Source organism: Cyrtonyx montezumae, unplaced genomic scaffold, assembly GCF_038088225.1.
Source record: "Cyrtonyx montezumae isolate F1298 unplaced genomic scaffold, pur_monq_1.0 scaffold_3, whole genome shotgun sequence".
Classification (NCBI taxonomy): Eukaryota; Metazoa; Chordata; class Aves; order Galliformes; family Odontophoridae; genus Cyrtonyx; species Cyrtonyx montezumae.
In genome coordinates, this window is record NW_027072034.1 from 36,329,788 (window position 1) to 36,351,905 (window position 22,118).

The 22,118-nt window shown below is 37.3% G+C and overlaps 1 protein-coding gene across 2 annotated transcripts; it reads right to left on the reverse strand.

The window, feature by feature from the left end:
* Positions 1-1,615: 1,615 nt before the first annotated feature.
* On the reverse strand, positions 1,616-21,842 carry TUBGCP5 (tubulin gamma complex component 5). Of its 2 annotated transcripts, none has more exons than XM_065741231.1 (23): positions 21,664-21,842; positions 19,686-19,739; positions 19,474-19,582; positions 17,805-17,901; positions 16,531-16,610; positions 15,066-15,201; positions 13,940-14,057; positions 13,230-13,319; positions 12,393-12,486; positions 11,880-12,111; positions 11,470-11,672; positions 10,804-10,919; positions 10,374-10,642; positions 9,520-9,718; positions 8,085-8,273; positions 7,041-7,223; positions 6,675-6,759; positions 6,433-6,553; positions 5,356-5,534; positions 4,444-4,569; positions 3,810-3,898; positions 2,680-2,780; positions 1,616-1,861 (listed from the first exon to the last, which is right to left on the reverse strand). In XM_065741231.1, exons 1-23 carry the CDS (start codon positions 21,840-21,842, stop codon positions 1,815-1,817), a joined length of 3,096 nt encoding a protein of 1,031 aa, XP_065597303.1. In that variant the 3' UTR covers positions 1,616-1,814. The 2 variants fall into 2 exon arrangements, with proteins under 2 accessions (XP_065597303.1, XP_065597304.1); XM_065741232.1 differs by lacking the exon at positions 21,664-21,842 and adding an exon at positions 21,179-21,233.
* Between the last annotated feature and the right edge of the window lie 276 nt (positions 21,843-22,118).

The window sequence follows — 22,118 nt, forward strand, 5'->3', positions numbered from 1 at the left end:
AGATTCAAATCAGACCTAACTGATAGAAACTGGAATTTGCAAACAGTCAAAAACATCCCAAACAAATGGACATGAGGTGGAATCCAAATAACAGCACCGCTCTCTGAAGAGATCAGAAAACGATGCACCTTTTTTTGATCTGAAATCTGAGCAAATAGCTGAAATACCCAAAACTTCACCAAAAACCTCTTTCCTGAAGAGGTAAATCTTTTCTTAGCCACTGCCAAAGGGCCTGTGAAAGGTCTTGGTAGCACTGCAATGCTTACAAACCCAAACCAAAGGGCTTATTCTTCCATGGTTCTAATTAGAGAGGAAAGGGAGGTCGTAAGATGGGTACACTCAAGGGTATTCGACAGCTGAGTATTACTGCCACACAAAAAGCTAAGTATGGAGGATGCCAACACTGCCAGTCAGATTTTTCACTGAGTGGTTTTTAACCACTCACGTTAAAATGGAAGTACAAATTCCCTTTGCTAACAGCTGTCCACCTACCACTCAACACATCCTCTTGGAAAACTGTATCACAGGGTAAGAGAGAACAATATAAAATATTCTCTAAAGCAAACCTCCACTCAGTCAAACAACAAAACAAACAAAAATAAAAAGCTGTAACTCTGAAGGAACCTTTAGAGATCTCCTGTTTATGCAAGACTTGTGATATTTATATGAAGTAATGCAGCAATTCACAGCTGCAAAAAAACAATTCTAGAACGTGAGCCACTGTTTCACAGCTAGCAGCAACATACACCATTTTTGTAGCAGAAACACCTCTCCAATTTTAGTAAGTTACCAATTAAATTCCAGCACAAACACATGCACAATGCAAAAATTCCCATTATTTATTTATTCAAATAAAAATGTACATGGCTGTGACTTTCCTCTTTTAAAATGTAGGTGTATTCGTGTCAGAATTAGAAAGAAAACTCCATGGAGAAGTAGCAGGGTTGAAGAACAAGCCTTACATCCACTTCTCTAAAAATGTACCCTTTCCATGCTGTGATCTACCTCTTCACAAATTAACTACTAGACCAATAGTTTGTGCAAAAGACTTTGAAGGAGAATGATCAAGCTGTATCTGATAACCTCTGAAGCATCTCAGCAATCCAACAGGTAAAACCAATACACTTCACACCACAATCTTCATCATGCTTAAACTGACAAGTTTACCACTAAAATTAGTATGCTTTCATCATTTAACATCAAAAATATCAGCATTTTATGACCTGCAATAATCCACTTGTATTAAGTTGATGTTGCTGGTTTGTTTGCTTAGTATCGGGTTATTGTTACAGTCATAATTGCTCCCAAAGAGTTCTTAAGAGCCATTAAGCAAATAAGATAAAGTCCTCAGCTTTTTTTTTTTTTTCCCCAAAGGAAAAAAGGCCAAAATGAACTCAACCAACCTTTTGAATAACTGTAAGAATTGAGTCACACCACTCCACAGTGCCCTGTGAGCTAGTCACAGCTGCAAAACTAATGGAAACAGTACATCAGCAATTATTCATCGTAATAATAAAAAATAAGCATTCTTTTATACAGCACAAAATACACTTCATATATTTCAAACAAGATCATTCACGCAGCACATTTTTTTTATGTTAAAGCATATACATCCAGAGAACAATACAGCCACCACCAATACACTTGAATACCTGTACATTATTTACATTTGAAAATACTTTACACAGCTCCAAACCATCAGTATAATTTAATTGTACACGATCCCAAACGGAGTGTAAAATGCTCACAGTTACCAAAGGACATTCAGCATAAATGCTGCTGTCAGCTGTTGTGCAGTTCAGCAGATTTAGGTGCTAGCTCTGTTCCATGCCAGCCATCAGTGACAGAGCTAAAGATTCCACTGTGAATCAAACCATAAAAAGAAGTGAGTATCTGCACATACATCAGCCTACAAACATTCACCGTAATAGTCAATTCTGTAGTTTAAATGGAAAATACCACTTCACTTCTTAAATGTTAACACTTCAGGATTTTAGATGGTAAGACATTTTAAATGTTACGAATTTCTGACACTTCTTACTGGTAAGAACTGGCAAAAAACAAGCTCCTCTGTTTGAAATACTAATGGCTGCAAAAAGAAAACTGAATAAAAGCTGGGGGGAATTATGTGCAGTCAGCCATTCTCACTGATACTTCTTGCTCTTGTTCACTGAAAAGCGGTGATAAGATATAACCTCTTTTAGAAGTCCATCCCCCTTCCCTATTGGAAAAGACTGATCCCAAAGGAGAAACACATGAATGTGCATCTACATCCCAGCTAATTCCATTCAGGAGTCACGTCCTAACTCTAACTAGCACTGACAACCCATTTAAGCTAGAATTAGGCTGCAGGTAGAAGCACAAATGTCCTCTTCTGCCGTACTCCAACAAGCAAAGTCAAGAGCATAAGGGCAGCTGCAGCTTAGGCATCAAAATACTGAAATTTTATTTGTTCAAGCTATTTCCCAGCTGCCACCCAGAAACATCAGAAATGCTTGAATATGCCCTTCAGGTCTTTGTTTTAATTACTTATTTAGAAGACCACCTTGGCTGTATCAGTTTCTCTGAAAACTTCACTTAGTATTTTCACAAATGAGATTCTTTAATCTGTGCTGACAAATAGATTAAAATGTAAATACATTTTGTGTGACAAGTATAAGAAGAGCATGGTGTACTTACAGTGAGGAAAAGAGCCTCGACAGACAGCTTTGTTGAGGACAGTTACAAGAAACATGTGGCAGTTTTTAAAATCAGATTCCATTTTCTGTATGGATTCCATCCTACAAAGAAGTTTAGGGAGGTACACTGAACAGTCAGTCGAGCAACTGTTACTTTCAAAATATAACCAAAACTTCACAGTGAATGACAAACATGCTCTTTGCACAGCATTCCATATATCTGAGTATACCAGTCTAGAAAACTGAGACCAATTTAGAGTAGAGTGTCTGAACACTCTCACAGTGGCACTGGATTTTGTCATCCCCTTGTTAAGTATTTGCAGTTACTAGGAGGAACTTTGTGGTTTCAGCTGATGAGAACTACTATTCTGAGGTATTCACGGGAACTTCAAGACAGCCATTCCTGGTCTCAATTGCTTTGGTGCTCTTTGGGATAAACTTACATTGCCAAACAAAACAGGGACATAGAGCAAGTTACAGAGAACCAGCGGACAACAAAGAAACACAGAGGCTGGAAAGGACCTCTGGAGATCACCTAGTCTCTACATGAAAATCTTCACCCCAAAGTCAACCTTCACTGACTTCAACAGTTCCACATTTTTTTCCTTGAAATTTTGACAATGGTTTTATAATGTGAACTGTCCAAATTAGAAAAGTAAGGTCATTCAGGTATTTAGATTTACCTGGATTTATCTTTAAGAAAGACAAAAACGTACTGCCTTCTACAACAAAAGTCATGCTAAATAATTTCACTTATCATGAACCAATTAATGAATATCAGCATCTGGCTGCCTATAAATTTAAATCATAGCTAGAAAACAAGATCATAAACCAAACCTGTGAAAATCTCATTTTACCACTGCAATCAAATACGGATGAAAAGAAAACCTCTTCGTTGCTACGCTCCACCATCTTTTCAAATACTTCAAAGATACACATGAACCATACTTGCAATTAGAAAATACTGAGCATACACTCACAAACGTGTGAAACTTGCTCTGTTCTGTCTAAAATAAATTTCTCTTCAGCTAAGAAACAGTGATTAGCCTCTGACATCTACTGTTAAACATCTCAAAAGCACACCCTGAGCTGTGAATTCACAACTGTATAATTTCCAGTAGGCATACTTACCTCCAAGCCCCTAAACCCGCCTGCCAACGATCTGCAAACATCAGCACTAAATTTAGAACTTTCATTATAGCTTCTTTCACAAAGCTCACCTAAAGCAACAAAACAAAAGGAGTAACAATCAGAAGTTGTTAATGAATTGCATCATCATTTTCATAATTATTAACGACACAAAAATATTATACGCCATTTAACCTCATCGGTAAAAATGGTCACCAGGTATAACACAAGTGTGCCCAGTTAAGGTGTGTTTTGTTTTTGCCCTCTCCTTCAATTCATGATTATTTCAATGAGGATTAGTACACAGTACATGAGACAGAAGGCTCCAACAACAGACGTGTCTCCATTTCCTACTACACCAGCACATACAATACTCACTATCTTTCCAAGCCCGTTTGATCAAATTCCAGCATCTCTTAAAAACAACAGTATGTAAACTCCAATGTAAATAATTTGATTTTATTTTCTCTCCTTCACAGAAATAAAGCTGAGACTTGCAAGGGAAACAATATCACTCAAGAGGATCTGTTTATTACAGTATATGCATGAACTGCAAAATAGGCACAGCATCATCAGTACTAAACCATTTTCCTGTCCTGCTGAACTCAATACACCAAATATTTCATCTTTTACCCACCTTTTCTCTCAGTAAGCAGCGATCATGGATTGTAGATAGGTATCTGTAATGAATCTTTATTAGCTGATCTAAGTCCTTGGCTTCTTCTACCTGGTGCTGGAATTCCAAGCCGGTACTGTGAAGAATCTTAAAGGGAGAACCACAGTTATTTAAAAGGCTACGTTGCACACAAAAGTGCTTGTGACTCATTTCCAAGACTTCCTTTTTTAGAGCTAACAATTGCTTGACACATTCACTCTTCCCTTTCCAATCTCAACTTGGAGGTTCAGCCTCCCAACTACTATGAAGTAAAAACTCTGAGCTCTTCACATAACTCAGTGACATGCATACTTTGTGTAAGTAGGAACATTATCACTACACGTAGGCACATACATTAGCTCTGGAAGAATCAATCTGGACTATAGTATTTCACTAAAGGCCAAAAAATGACAATTGAGTAGATATGAACCTACTAGATGTTACCTTCATTTTTGAAATAATACTTGTTGATCTCCACAGTAGAGATTTTTTTAGAAGAATCTAATTACATAAAATGTCTTTAGCAACACTTTTATGACCATAATAGCTCTTAAGAGATTAACAGTTTACAGAAACCTATTTTGCCATCATCATGAATTACACACACAGCCCTGGTACGAACAGCTGAAAAGAAAAATAAAGAAATAATATCTCAAGATCCATCTGCACATAAAACTTCTAAAGTACTTCTAGAATTATTGATTTTAACCTGACAAGTGAAAGCTGAAACATTTTTAGCTTAAATTTTAGATCAAAATCACTTTGCAGAACAGACATTAGAAAAAGATTTTGCTTTATTAACTTGTATCTCTTTGGTCTGGATAGTTTTAAAAAGTAATACTGCATCTACAGTTAGAAGTTCTTAGCACAAATGAGATTTGACATGAGACAAACCCTAGTCATGATGTAGTTGTGCAGGCTGTTAACAAAGTGCATAAGTTTCACTCTTAAGAGGAACATGCGATGTATTTGTTGTTTTATATTTTCTGTTTGCGGTCCAAATAGAGGAAGTGCTCCATGTTCTAATAATGCTCCCTCCTTAACCTGTGGGCTTTCTGCAGCACAGACTAATTCTAAAAATAAAACATAAAAGTGTTAGGATAAAACATTTATGAAGACAACTGTAGCTAAAACATTGATTATTACAATTCACAATACACTAATAAAAGAATTTTCTAGCAAATCAGGTGTTTCATTAAAATCTAGCAGCAATATATTGTATTGTGAAAATACACACACGATATAATTTGATAAAAACCAGAATAGGAAATTGTGTTTATGAACTAATTATGTAAATTGATTAAAAAATAAGAAATGAATGCGTATACAATCTCCACAGAGGGGGAAATATTTAAAACACATAGTTTCAAGTGTACAGTTTGAACAACAGAAAACCACATACTTTCAGGAACAGAATTATTTAGCTGATGTACAAAACACAGATGAAGAACCAACTTTCTAATTTGTTTTTCCAGGACACGAATTACACATCAACTTCACTTGGGAAAAGCAGAAACATTAATACAGATTAAGATCTCACCAACAGATCTCTTTCTACAGTCATTAAATTATGAAACTGTAGCTTAAAGTATTCTTATCTATCTTACTGCTCAAACCTCAATTACAGTATTTTTCCATCTTGTTTTCTAAACTCGTTTGCAAGACACAAAAACTTGGGCTATGAATAAGGGGCGTGGTGGGCAGATCCTCCTACGACAGCACAGTCTGAAGAAAGAAATACAAGCTCCCACAGAAACCAACTAGACCTGAACCAGATGCATGAACAGTGTTGTCTATGAGGCTGAAGAGATGTGAAAAATATGCCCTGCTTAATATATCTGATTTTGAAGCTAAGAGATTAATATTTTACGGATGTAATCAAACTACTCACTTCAAAAAGCAGCAGAGTACTTATATTCTTAGACCACAGAAAAAGTTTTTAGATCATCTCTCATTGAAAAAGTTTCTTACCGTCAAACCTTAGAACATCTAGACTATATTTGGCCCACTTTATTTGTAGTAAGAGCAAAAAAACTTGATTGTAAATTTTTTGGCACTCTAGGCTTATAACTATGTCCACAGGCCAAGGAACCTAAGAAAAGCAGAGGGTAAGACAGAAAAGATAAGATAGAAAAGTTAAGTCACATTAACACAACACTTCAAATCTGTTTTAGAATAAAAACCCACAGCAATATTAACTTACTATACCCTACCTTATAACTTAATGTCAAGCCATCTAAGGTGTGGACAGGCAGTTTCTTCTTTGCTGTATCAACACTTTCAAATGATATAGACAACCTTCACAAGGAAAAAAAGTGATTTTATTGGTGGTGATCTAATTCTAAATTAGCAGCTACCTGCAACAGAGATTGCTTTTTTATTTTATTAAATATCACCTGTCTAATTTAATGTCATGGAGCTGTGTTGAAAAGGTGACAACAGCTCAAAGCTCTACTGAAACAGATTCTTGCAATGAATATTTAGTAATTAGTATTGCACTGCGTAAGTGAAATGTAGTAAAACAGGCAAATGTGAAAGAAACCATAACTGAAGTATTCTTTCCAGGATTGTGCATTTACCTTGAACTGTCGTCGGGATAGCGCTGCCCTACTGCTTCTTGAAGCTGAACATTTAAGAAGGCAATGTTCTGCCAAGTTTCCTTTTCTCTGATTTTGTCAAAAATGGATGTATAGAAGTCATACATAGTATCTCCAGCTTCAAGTAAAAAAAAGTTTCTCATAGCTTGCAAATATTCTACAAGCCTAAAGAGGGAAAAAAATATATAGAATATTACTAAAGACTTTATCACTCAAGTGAAAGCAAACTTTAAGAATTCTTTGTTATATTTACTGAACAGAAATGTAATGAAATCCACTCAGAAAGCCTTCAAAACACAAGCAAACAAAATTATCAACTCATTTATCCTGTAAGCTGTCTTCAGTAGATGTGATCACAGCATTTAGCCTTCTTATAGGCCAGGCAATTCTCAAAAATGGCTTAGGAGTTTGGCAATCCCGTCCTTTCTGAACAGAATGTAACAGAGTTCTGTGTAAGAAAGGACTTCAAAATGGAGCTCCAGAAAGAGATAATACTGTATTGCAAAGGAAGAATCGCTAAGAACGGCACCTCTACATCTCTTGCAAAACAGGACTGCAAAAATGCATGAAGCACTTAGGTAGGTTAAAAGCACAACTACTTTTGACCACCTAAAAGGAATAGGCCATTTTACTTCATGTTGTATAAGCATATCGCATAGCACTGTTTCACGTAGTATAAATTCTGTATTACCATAACCAAATCTCAAACTAAATAAAGACATTCTGGCCTCCTAAAATTCATCTTCCAGTTTCAAATGACAACACTATCAAAGATACTGTATGAAACCATTTCCCCGTTGAACATCCAGTGAAGAAAACCAATGTATTTGCTGTTGGTTTCAAGTAGATAGACCAAAATTTCACTCATGACCATGTTAGATCTTCCCTTTTTGTGTAAGCATTTTCTTGATGATTCAGTTGGTATAGAAAGGCTTTTAAACCATGTTTTTTTAAAGAAAAATCCTGCTTTTACTTATATGGCATAACATTGGTAATTAGAAATGTTAAGCACATTTACTTTCTTACCTATAATCCTTCTTTAAAGTTTGCATTAGATTACCACAGCATTCCAAGTACTGTTTGTCTATGTGAGGATAAAGGCAGGACCTCAACGTCAGTTCAAATGTCTGGCAGGTGACTGATTCTGAGGATCTATCCACACAAACATCCCCACCAGTAAACTTCTCGTGAAAGTCACTCTGTTCCAAATATAATCTTTAAAATAAAATAAAAAAATACTTAGAGAAGAATACACATAATTTGCACAATATATAGAAGAAAAACATTATAGCTTAGAAAATTTTCATCAAAATTGGATCCTCTGCTATAAAAAGGGGTTGAATAATAAAAGCTGTTTGCAGTTATTAATTTTAACTGTTACATTAAAAGTTATATTACTATCTTACATAGTAGAATTATATAATATTAGTTACTACTATTAATTTATTAGTTATTAGTTTCACAGCATTGCGACCAGGCATAAGACTATGAAAAAGCACAGCATACCTTAATCATTCAGTTGCTAAAGGAATAATTCTGAAAAACAATATCAACTTCAAACACTGTACAACTTAATAAAACCTTTATCACTGGAACTTTGAAAACTATGTTACTGTTATGCACATAGAGAAGACAGATGAATTTCCCAGTGAGGAAAAACTTCAAACAAACAAACAAACAACAACAAAAAACAGCACAATTTGGGGAATAGATTTTTTTGAGGTACCTTAAATATAAGATACTGATATTATTCGCAGGCAGCCTACATTTAAGTTTAATTATTATCATCTCAGAAAAGGTCAAATCATTATTAGAATGTTTGAAAAGCTGCTCAGTAGTTGAATCCATTATAAGAAGCCTGGCTCACTGCAGATATCATCTTGATAGACCAGATGAGTCAGACATCGAATTAATCTGACTATCTAACTAACAAATAGTATCAACAAATGTGAGCAGTCATCACTTCATCTACTAATAATCATGATTTCTTGAAAACAACCTTCTCCTAAGTCTGAACTGAAAACATGAAATTTGCTAACTAGCATTTAGGAAAAACTTCAACAGCTATTTCTTATTTGAAATGAAAAAAAAAAAACAAACAGATTTTTAGAGTGTATATTGTACACAAATTCCAAGCAAACACATTTAAAATTTAGATTTTACAACAGCATTCACTACTCAAACACCTGTGTGTGCGCAAAAAAGGTTATGATAAAGGCTGCACCTATTTTCAACACTAACGGATGTAAGCAGCCAATTCCTCACTGATTTGTTTTTTGGTAACTAAGCACAAGGGTAGTATTTATTAGATGCTGCCACTGCTTATTGGTGTTCCTCTTTATTCTGTTTGCTTGCTTTCTGCAGCAGCCATAACAATTTGCTTTACGAAATGTCACTAAGCAGAACACTGATCTCAACAACACAGCAGGAAGATCATTCATTATAGTGGATATTTACTTACCTGGCAAAATTAATAGCCAGCAGTGGGTCATGGACATCATCTAGTTCCAAGTGCCTTTCTGCTATGGACTGCATCTTTATCAAGCTCTGCTTGGTGGCCTGCTGCTCTGTAATAATATCTGGAACAGACTCTTCCCCATGCCGCAGGCGAGACTGCACGGATTCCAGGAACAGCGTATACAGACTCTTTCTTTCAGCATCTAAACTGGGCAACATGTTTCATGGTGAGATTTTATGGTAAGAGAAAATATCACCTGAACTACAAGAACAACTGCAGAATCCAACATACTCTTGATATATTTTAACAAACTAAATTTAGGTTGCTTCTCAAGTACGTACTTAGAACTAAACACTGCTAATTCAGTGGGGCTGACCACTAGCTATAAAAGCCACCTGGCTATAGATACTCATTAAAATGTCAATATAAGTTTAATCTAATTATTAGTAAGCATACAGAACTTCGGCAAAAAAAGCTATCTCAAAATTGTTCAATCACTTAATAACGAAAAACAACTATTAGTTAAACCAAAACTGTTTTACCATTAGAACACCTCGACTGTGCTAGTCCAATAAGAAATAAAATGTTTTGAAAGCATATGAAAACAAGTTTATGAAAATTTGAAGCAATAAGACCTGAAGTGAATACTAGCTCACTGATGATTGCTTGCTTTGCTCTTGTCACTTGAGTGCATTGGAAGAATAACAGGTTTCGATCGGAAATGGAGTTACAAGCCATGATACTGACATATAAAGAGGACAGTTAAATTGTTATATGATGGCATGTCCATGGTTAAGAAAACACTCCCATGCTGTTAGGTACCCGGTGGCATGGTACTCCACCAACTGACAGCTCACCCCTGGATGCAGCCTGCTGTGGAGAGCCATCTTTGCATTGAAGATTCTTCAACAGCTGCATGGATTTTCCAGCCATGATGATTTGCTTGAGTACAGGTTTCAGAAAAGAGACCATAGTGTGCTGCCTGCTTGAAGGGGCCTGATCACTGCCAGAACTGGCACTGGCATTATCACTCATCTTCTCTTCATTCTCTGTCTTTTCTGACACACTGTATAATGTGTAGGTAGCATACCAAAAATCTCTGTGATTAACTGGAACATTTTTGTTCCTGAAGAAAAAAAAAAAAAAAGTGTTGAATCTTTTCCTTTTTACAAGATGAAACTACCTTACAAGAAGATTTATCTTCATCTTTGCTCTATACTTTGCCTTTCTTTCAGGACCGTCAAGAAGTACTTTCAAACTACGGGTGTCCACCACCAGCATCTCTACCTCTGAATGATGAACTCCTTTGCAGGATCAAACAGATTGCCATGGACAATCCACTCATCCACTGTCTGTAAGTACGGCCTCACAGTCTCAACCCAGAGAGAGAACAGAAGGGACACCTGAATTTAAAGAAAGAAAAACAAACAGATGAACATTTTTTCCAGTAAATATTACAAGCAACACGGCAAAGTCTAATCTCTTCATTGTACGACAGTAAATTTATAAGATACACTTAACTATACTTAAATATTTTTAAAGATACTATATTGGACAAAAAAATTACAGGCTTGGCAGTATTAATGGTGATGCGCATTGTGCATGTTTCCCCTTATTACTTTTGTCACTGCAATTAGACCCAAACAGCAACTTTCATTACTCTCACTCTGACATCCCTTAAACAGTAACTGATAGCTGTAAGACACTGGTTTTATAATGTAGAAATTGGGGGGGTGGGGAAGGCACACAGTGACATCTATTATATTTTCACCACTGCTCATCTCCTCACGAATCTTGTTTTACGTAGGCTGAGTGAACTCTTGTCAGAAAACAGTAATTCATTATGGCTACCTGATTTGTCCTCAGTCGCTGAAGGAGTGTACTCAGCAGAATGAAATCTACATTACCAAATACTCAAGTGTCATTCCATTAAGGAAGAATGACTTTGCCTACCGTCTGCTCAGATGCTTCTCCAACGCTGTCATATTCAAGAATAGCTTTGTAAAGAGTATTAAGCAGATGAGAGGCTCGTACAACATTTCTAGTGTCAGGTGGCACTTCTGCTACTCCTGTGCTAAAAACCTTGTGAAGTACCTTCAGCTGTGCCAGGCGGGGAGACAGCTTATCTATTACTATTGAAAGTGTGACTGTTTTGTCTGGGAAAAAAAAAAAAAGTAACATCAGCAACATGCAACATAAAATCAAACTTTGGTATTACTATTCATGAGGTTTTAAAATGCAGCATGACATCTTTCCCAGTTTCAAAATGCATTCATGTAATATTTTGCATGCTTCCCTTATAAAAATTTCCTTCTTTGCCTCCCTCTCATAAAATATCCCTTAACATTTCCCTTGCACTGTACCTTTGTTGATTATGCATTTTTCAATTTCAGTAAGTTCCTCTTTGAAGCTAATGAAGTATTTGTATAAGGCCCACATAAAAGCTTGGTATGTTCTGAATGGGGCTTCAGTGGTTTTCTTTGGAGTAGAAACGTTTTCTGGACTGTGCCCCATCACTTCATCAATAAACTTCTGCAGTCTAAACACAACTTGACCATACGCTGCTATCTGCTCCAACACAGACCTTAGGCAATTCTAGGAAAAAAAAAATACGTTCTTCATATTCAGCTAATAAAAACGTGTGTTTTATGAAAGCCTAACAAATAAATCACATTTATCTGAGTTAACATATAAAGAAATTCTGCCATCTCTATTGCTTCATCACATTCCCATATGTAGGAACAGCCCATTCTGCTTTGACTAAATGAAGGACAATTACGGAAACGTTACTTTTCCACAAGCAGTGTTACTTCCTATTCCCAAAAATTACATTTTTCTACTGACACAGATTTAGCTGAGATTCAGAAATGACTTACATGGGTTAAGTGAGTTACAATAATATCATTCCGCACAACCACTTTTCCATCATTCAGCTGAAATATAAAGAGTTTTTTCACTCCTGAAAGTAACCTTCAAAAGAAAGAAAAACAGTAATGCTTCTTCTCTACTTTTATGGACTCATAACTACACAGTGAATAAAAGAATCAGCTGTGCCTTGTCTACATTTCTTGTTTTCAAATGAAAAGAGATTGAAGATCAACTATAATGCTACTCATACTGTTTTGTTGCTAGAACAAGAACAAAACGCTAACACTAAGCAAACATCCTAAAGTTCCTTTCCAAATGAGATATCTTCCAGCTATGGGATAAGTCAAAACCTACTTTGCAAAGTTCAACACTGTATTAAGACTCCAGGGCAGGATAAGAACAAGCTGGTTCTTAACAATTAAGATTTGAGGAATCAATACATACAAGAAAAAGTTAACTATTTTCTTTGTAAAATTGAATGGATAAATATACACTTGCAGCAGCTTTGTTATCAGCAACACTGGAAGCAAAAAAGCTCAGTAATTCACAGTGCAGTGACGGAGCAGTGGCACAGCTGCACAGAGAGGTGGTGGAGTCTCCTTCTCTGGAGACGTTCCAGACCCGCCTGGACGCCTACCTGTGCAACCTGGGCTAGGGAGCTGCTTTGGCAGGGGGCTGGACTCAATGTTCCCTAGTGGTCCCTTCTAACCCCTACAGTTCTGTGATTCTGTAATAGTTCTCTCTTCAGTTACAACTACAAAGATAAATCTCTTCTTATTTCCTTGAACATATGAAGGATACAAAAACATAAAGTTAAAACACAAGCTTTTCGATATTGCTCTTACCAAAGAGTTTCCCTTATAACCTGAGTTTCTGTGACTAGTGTTTTCTCTTCCGGCACATATAAAGGATCACTGGTGTACAAGTGGTGGTCCCTAGTAAAACATGAAATGAAAACAATTTAAGGGCTGAAATCAAAGATGAAGCAATAATCTTGAGGCTCAGTTCTGCTCTACTTGTGCATGAATAGATACAATGTTCATGCAGACATTTTAAGTATACAAAGAATAGCAATTTGTTTTCACACTGTTAAGTAAAATACTATGGAAAACATTCAATATCATCCAGTTGTACACAGCAAGGCAAACAATAGGTTGGAAATAAATAAGGAATCTGAGATTTGTTTGCTTTTTGATATATTCAGTGCTATGAAAAGTTATGGAATTAATCTTTCCATTCAAGAAACTAAGTTAAAATGTAAAATTTTAATTTCCTTAACACACAGCAGCAAATTCGTACTTTATCTCAAAACTCTGCATGATGAAATGATGAAATTGAAACTTTCACAGGCAACTATGAACTTTTCCCTGCTGTATCACACAATAAGCACACAATGATTATTCATATTTGTAGCATCTGATTCTTTATCAGAGGCAATAGTTACACAAACAGTAACTGCACTAGCTTTATACTTTTAACAGTAAAGATGCGCAATAAAGTTGTTATTCAGCTTTACACACCAGCAAGGAAGATGTAAGTGACACTGTTTTCTCACCAGACTGCAGCTAGGTTGGAATGCAAGTGCAAGCTATGTGAAAAGCGAGGAGCTCTTCCTGTCCAGTACTGAGGAACGACGTGCTGCTCCAGCCAGCTGCGGGCATCAGGCTCACCAACTGTAAAAACACATGACTGTGGGTGAGGTATTTTTATTTGCTCAGGAAACGCTTATAAAAACACTGAAAGGTTATTAATGAGCCTATCCGTTCAGCTGCAGAAGCAAAGATCTTTTCAAATAAATCACGGTTTTCAACTACTTACATTTCACTTTGCTCATGTGACTTGTGCATCGTGCACAAATTAACTGGCACAGAAAGGTCTCACCTCCTAAAACTTGCAAGTCTTAAAAAACAGACTCAGAGATATACCTAGCTTTCAACTTTTCCTCAGAGAATGAACTGATATTTCAGGCAATTCTGGTATGATATACATATAAAACAAAGCAGACTTCAAAAATAAACCACCAAATATCACCATCTTTGTCACTGTTCCTTTTTACTATGCATTCACAAAATTATATAAAAATATTTTTTTCTTAAATGTGATTACCAAGAAAAATATAACTAATCCCAGTAGATTGGGATCTACTTATACACCACTTATACAGATTATGATTACTGACTTCTTAAACAAGGTATCATATATCCAACATTCTGCATGAAAATCTACTGCTATACTTAATATCCTGTGAAACTATTCAAGAATAAGCTGCTAGTGCTTTAATGACATAAAACTAATTATTCAAAAATGTTCTATGCTTAGAACTGAGTCAATCGTTTCCATTGCCAATTAACTATCAGAGTGCGAAAATAATATTTAACAATAAACATTTCCCTTGTACCCATAAAGCTGCATGCAATGCTTACCATGTAGTTTTCATTTCTACCTTGGAATATTTATGCCTATTTCCATGAAAATAAACAGAAGCCTTCTCTGCTAGCATCAGCAGAAATTAAATCAAGCTTTCCATATTGAAAAACTAAACAAGTATAAGTAAACACTAAAGTGAATCTTGAATTACAATTACAGGTCTAAAATGCAGATCCTCACTAAAGAATAATGAGGCAGTATTAGTTTGCAAAATCCAAGTACATATGAATAGAATAATTAAAGCTTATTCTAACCTTTCCAGGAAATGTTAGGTACTGTTTTCTTGTTTGGATCTTGGTCTTCTAAAGGTGTCCTGTCTACCTGAATACCTGAATCTTCCCTGCTCAAAGGCTGAGTATCTTCCTCCTCCTCGCTTTCTCCAGACCAATCCTAACAAGAGAAACAAAACCCCATACGTTTCAGTACAACATAATGGATGGATCTATACTCAGTTCCTATTGACATGTGAAGTTGAACACAACAATTCTCTTTGCTTCACTACAGAACTAATTCAGGACATAAAGACTAACATAAACATCTCCCAGAGACTGATTTAAATTATGTTAACATTAAAGCTGCAAGTTTAAGGTGAAATAAAAATTTGTATTTATTTGAACAGAAACTGAACACAATCGGTTTTAAGTGTAGAATAAAACACATGCTACTGATTTCTCCAAGCTATACTCCATATTCTCAGAATCAAAAGAGAAGGCTCTGATGATGATACTGCACTTTTCAAAGTTACCAATAGGATTTCTCCTTCTGAGACTCATAAGTTCCTAAGTTCATAAGGTTGGAAAGGACCTATAAGATCATCTAGTCCAACCATCCTCCTATCACTATCTCTATCCAACTACTAAATTAAATCCTTTAGCACCTCATCTAAACGCTTCTTGAACAGCGCTAGGGATGGTGCCTCAACCACCTCCCTAGGCAGGCCATTCCAGTGCCTGACCACTCTTTCAGAAAAGAAATGCTTCCTCAGGTCTAATCTAAATCTTCCCCGGCGCAACTTGTGGCCATTCCCTCTCGTCCTGTCGTTATTTATCAGGGAGAAGAGGCCCACCCCCTCCTCACCACAACCCCCCAAAATGTATCACGACCTGAACTTCCTCTGCTTCTTACTCACTGTATGGGGACTGCTGAGTCACAGCCTGAACCACTGAATGAGCACCTGAATGAAAGATCCGGCCAGCCACGGGAGCACAGGTGTAGACAATTCACCTGTGTGACCGGAAGGGGTGGAGCCAGGCTCAGCCCCTCTGAGACCTCATTTAAGGGCTGACTACCACTAAGGAAGGATCTCTTGTGGGTGATCCCCTCCTTTTTGTAGTTTCTTCCCTGTCAGTCTAGATCTTCAAAGATGGGTGAGCATTCCCTTTCCTTCGCTTTGCTAACACCTCCTCATCTGCACTGGTCTTTTTGCCTTCACAACCCTTACTGGTAAGATTCTAACTTTCAGAAGCCTATGTTAGGATGACCTGGGAAATCCACATACATTACTACTTTCAATGTTTTGAAACTTGCTTGGAAATCCACTGTAGTCCTAACCTCCTCTTGCCATATACATCCTACTCTGATGCTAAAAATTTCACATATTCCTTTATAATACAGGCATTGTTTGATTAAGGCTAGCAGTCATTTATGTTAAATAGGAAAGATGTCAGAAGAGTAAAAAACAGTTGATATGTTTTCCTTTTACTTTAAGATATTACTTACTGGTGAATCAATGCCTGGGCCAAAGTAAATTTCTTCTCCTTCCAACAAATACTTTCCCCAATCAAATTTTTCTTCCTTTTCTAGAAGAAATATAAATAAAATATAATTAGTATCACTTAATTTTGAAGGAAGTCAGAGTTAAATTCCAAAGTTTAAATTACCTTTTTTATTCTAAATCTAAAACAAAGACAGTGCCATCCACTTAAGGTTACACTGTTTTTTTTTAACTAGGTTATATGATTTCAACATGACACACAAATAGTGATATCAACTATGCATATTCTTTATTTATTCTCAATTTTGTTACTTATGCACTCAAAATATGCAGCACAGTGTGCTAATCAGCATATTTGTTACGTTACACTACCCTATGCTTCAGTCCTGGAAGAACATGCAAGAATGCAACTTATTACTGACTGTGACTACTCCATTAGCTCAGTGAAGATGCGTAATTTATATATGCACAAGCATAGTGGACTATAAACAACAATAAAGCAAGAATCATCATTCTCTCCTAAAGACACCACATATCCATGATGTGACGTGTCATATTTCAAAAGTAACAAATCACACTTAGAATATATTATCTTAAACATGAAGCTTACTCAACTGTAATTAGTGCTGTTTGAGATAACCTCTTCATATTCACATTCCTGGAATGGGCTGAAAGTGCATTCAAAACACCGCCGAGGGAATGTGCAGAGATCATTCAAAAAGGAATCTTAAGATGCAAGATTTTCTTTAGGTTAGTCTGAAATATTCTTCTTTCAGTCTATGATACAACACTGTAAACAAATGGGGGATGGTATCCACTCAAACTTAAGCACAAGCCTCATTTTAGGCACTGAGTGAAACAGTGAACTTCAGAACACAGCCAACTGGGGTCTCCCTCTGGAAACCTTCAAAGGTATTTACCTTTCCTTGACTACATCGGGAACACAGGAATTTATATTACCAAAGCTGTTTCAATACATATCCTATTAAGGTGCAAGACAGAGACTGAGGATAGAAACCAGTTGTCTGTCTTTGAGTGTGTAGGAGCTCTCAAGGTACTTTTGCTGGTTGGAAAAGCTCAATTACGGAATGTAACATAAACGGGAGGTAGGAAAAGCTATTTGCAGACTATTTGAAATATATACATCATAAAAAAGACCATCAATAATGCACCTTGATGTGATGGAGATAATAAAATGGAGAGGAAAAACAGCCTTCTTATCAGCTTGTATTAACTGAGTGCATCTTTTATTAGCAACACAAACATCTTGTAAACTTACCTGCTTCTTTTTCTCTTGGTTTTTCCACATAGGTGGTGTTAGATGGAGAATCAGATAAACATAACAGAAGAGACAGTATTGAATAGTGTGTATCTGTCTTTAAAACACATAAGAAAAAAAGCTAATTAAAAAGAGATCAGAAGGTTTTGGTTAAAAACAAATTCAGTCTATTATCTTTAAGAATACTCCTCACCTCAGTTCTAACTAAAAAAATAAGATCTGCAACACAGTATCAAATGTTTTCTGTTCTCTTTTGCCTGCTGGCTAGCTGATCAATATGCAAATACTTTGAAAACATTCTCTGTTGCCTCTTACTGAGCAGTTAACACAGAGCTACTGTGAAAGTAAGAAGCATCTGAGGCAAGGGTTAGTGTACACAGATCTATCAACACAGACAGAAGAAACAGGCCTGCAGGTATCTAAGCCACTTTTCCCACACACATATGGTTTGTTATTTCCAATAGAGGACAAAATGAAGTTAGCTAAAAACATTTCACTAAACCTGCTACACTTAGGTATCATTTTTACATCATCTTCCCTCATCTGAAAACCTACACAAAGTGTTAAGGATGCATTTTTAACTCTGATATTGTGCTAAAGCAGTTTTGAAAACAGGCCTTCAATCAAGCTAAATTATACTAACAGTGGCATTTAGCAGAGAGTGGCATTATGGTTCTAATTCCTAACCCTTGCTTAGAGGACAACTACTGTTGTCAGAAGTAAGATTTTTCTTTCTGAAGCAAGATTTTTCTTTGGCCCCATTCTGACCTTCCAGAGCTCTTCAGCAGACCACTTCACATACATTCTGCTACCAAGCATAAAGTGCTTGCTTCAGAGAGTTGTTTTTATTCAACTCTCAAAACAAGTACAAGTTAAAGATATGTAATTAAAAAAATAATCTACAGAGTACAGTAACTCAAGATGTACAAGCTTTTAAGAGTTCCAGAGTTTTTTTCACAAAGTTGAGGAAAGCTAAAACAGTCCAAAGAAAGGTATATGTCAGCAGTTCAATGAGAAGGAGAATCAGCTACAACTATAGACACACCCTTCTATTAAAAAAATGACATTACATGGAGCAACACCTCTCAAACTGCAAGCTCAAACCTCCTAACAGCAGGAACTTATAGTATTCAAAGGTGGAATTCATAATAAACTACCACAATGGAAAACAGCCAAGTGAGACAACTTCTGCCTTTTCTATTCAGCCCGCATCTTAAACTGGTTTGATACAAACTGTATCAAAGGCAAAAAACAAAAAAAAAACAACCCACAAATGTGGTCTCAATAAGGAAGCTACAGTCCAGCAGCACTCCATTGGGGAATAATAAAAGGTTCAGACTCATTACTTAGGGTAAAAATTCGGGCAAAGAATGAGAATTTCTGCTCAGTTAGCCATTGTTTTACAATGTCTAGACAAGGGCTCAGCTACAGCATTTGTACAATGTCGACCCAGAACATCTGCTCTGCAGTAAAAATATACGCACCCCAGAGCACTGGGAAGACAATAAAATTACTTCTAAAACAAATAGGGAAACTACAGAATACAACTCTGAAAATAAGCAACCACAAACTCTACTGCTAAGTCATCTGAAATTTCCAACATGACATTACAACAGAAGCCCACTGCATCAAGAAGACAAAAAGGAGAAGTAAACTGAAACATACATACTTTTGTTTCTTCAGTACTCGGGAGTGGTGAATTCAGAAATTTTTCTGTTAATCTTTTCCAGCTTGCTGCTTTTCCCAGGTCAGAATGAACTATTAATTTTTCATGTATTCTATTTTAATTAAAAAAAAAAAAAGAAGAAGAAGAAAAAAGTACAAATAATGCTTCAAAAAAAGTTAACTAATCCATTATTAATCCATAAACGTATAACTCACCCTTCTATAGTCCTCTCTATTTTATGACTGTTCACATCAAGAAAACGGTGAAATCTGTGTAAGAAATCTGCATTAGAATACACTTGATACAGCAACTTACGTAAGAAAGTCAATTTAGATGATGGCAAATTTTTAATCTTATTTTCTGTTTAACAAAGCCTGCTTAATTCAGCAACATCATTAAACATCAACAAAATATAATCTCTGTGCCTCTTATCTCAAGAAGGATTAACAGCAATCAACCTTAAAGACATAAAAATGGAATGCAGCTTAAATTTAACCAGCAATTTCAGATGAATGGAAAATTACTGCAGTAGCAGCAAAGTAAGTAATTAAAGTATGTCATCAGTTAAGCCAAGCAGAGCAAGGAGATCAAAAAAATTACTGTCTAAATCATCTGTGTCAAACACACAGATTATCTGGGAACTGTACCACAAGCACAGGCAAAACACCCACATGGGAAAGCCTGCAAACCCAAATGAAACTCCTTTGTAGATGGCAAAGGACAATGACAAAGAAGAGAACCTATAATCCAAACAAATAAATAAAGAAAAAAAGATAAACCACCAAAAGTTGCATGTATAAGGATAAAAAAAACCCAAAACCTTGTGAAAGGTACAACAGACTTTGCAAAAGACCTTCGAACAGGAATAAGGTTCTTCACCTACGTGTAGAGGGAGAAAAAACAGGAAATTGGATGCAACAGCACCGAGCACACAAGCAAGATTCAAGATACCAAGAACACAGGCCTGAAAGCTAGCCTAAACTCACATGACTGCAGACAGAAACAAAAAACATTCCCTCTGAATCAGATGCAAAAGCCAGGTTTAACAAACCAGATTTGGATAAACAGTCAAACATCACTTCAGTATCAAATAAATAAGCAAGCAAATGAAACTGCAAGCCTAATAAGCAAGGCTTTTTAATAACATCATTGGAGGATGAAGTCATGCTTGTATTTAAGAAACGAAAAATAACTTTTTTGTTAATAAGTAGCCTGATTTCAGCTGCACCTACAGATTTGGAATAAATGCCAGATGGAACAACTAGAAATGACTGTAAAGAGTGGCAAGCACAAGAACTGCAAGAATTAGGAATAAAGTTAAAAAAAAAAAAGAGAGACTGGAAAGAAAAACTTAAAAATCCCATCCAAGAAAAAAGTTGTTACAGCGAAGGAAGTAATCAGTGAGAACGATCCTAAGTTTTGAGAAATCCTGGGGCTATTTACTCAGCATGACCCTGTTATAAGCATTATAAAGTGCAGCACTGTGATATATAACACAAAATATTTCTGGTAAATAAAAAAAAAAATCACAAAGAGGCAGCAGTTTCAACACCATACTCCCACATTCTCAAAGCACACAAGTGACCTTAAAATCTATCTAGGCTGAGTGTGGCTCAACAATTATTATTTCTACATTTGAGAGCCTTATTTGAGACTATGAGGAGCTCAGATTCCCTGCCATACTCAATGCACTAATGTAACTGCTTACCTAAAAACTGGATACAAACAGCATAAAAACATGCACCCAGTGCTTGCAGCATTAAGTTCAGCAAGCACATATGGCAGTGGAAGCAGCCAACTGGAGGTGAGGGAAAATGGTAATGGGTCACACATCAAGAGTGCCAACAGTGAAACGGTAGTCGTGATAACTGAAAAATGCAGCACGGGGAAGTTCAGCAGGAACGTTCTGGATAGCAGTGTAATAAAATGAAAGGGATGCAGCCAATGCACCACGTTTATGACAATCTCTGACAACACTCGGCATCAGCAGCACTCGTTCCAGAGGCCAGCGGCTTAACCTCGACGTGGCAGCTCGCTGCCCCGCTCGCCACACGCAGCCATTACTCTTCATTTCCCTCTCAACCACGCACACGCTGCCCGGTGAGGCAAGGCAGCGGCTCAGCCACCCTCCGCAGCCGGCCCGCAGCGCGGCCCCACGCACGAGCCGGCTCCCCTCAGGCCGCCGGCGCTGACCTGAAGTTAGACCAGGCGAAATTCAACGCCGTCTGGAACCGGCCGCCGCCCGGCTCCTCCTCCTGCTCCTCCTCCTCGGGGAGGCCGGTGACGCTGCGGATGAGGGCTCGGACGGCCCGGTCCTGCTCCTGCTCGAAGCGGCTCCTGCGGCCCGGAGACGCGAGCAGCGGGGCCGCCATCACTGCGGCGCGGGGAGGAGCCCTCCGGGAGGCGCCACAGAGCCTCTTGCCGCACCTCTCGCGAGATTTCGCAGCGACTTCTCACGAGAGCACACCCCCCCCGCCAGCGGTGTGGGGAGGTGGGAGCGAGGCGGGAAGGGAGCGTGCGCATGCGCGGGGCGGGAAGGGAGGACGGTAGTGGAGGTGTTGTGTGGTCACGTGGTGGTGGGGGCTGTAGGAGTGTGAGGAGCTGCCGGTGTTGTTGCTACAGGGTTGCTTCACATCTCAGAGGCTTTC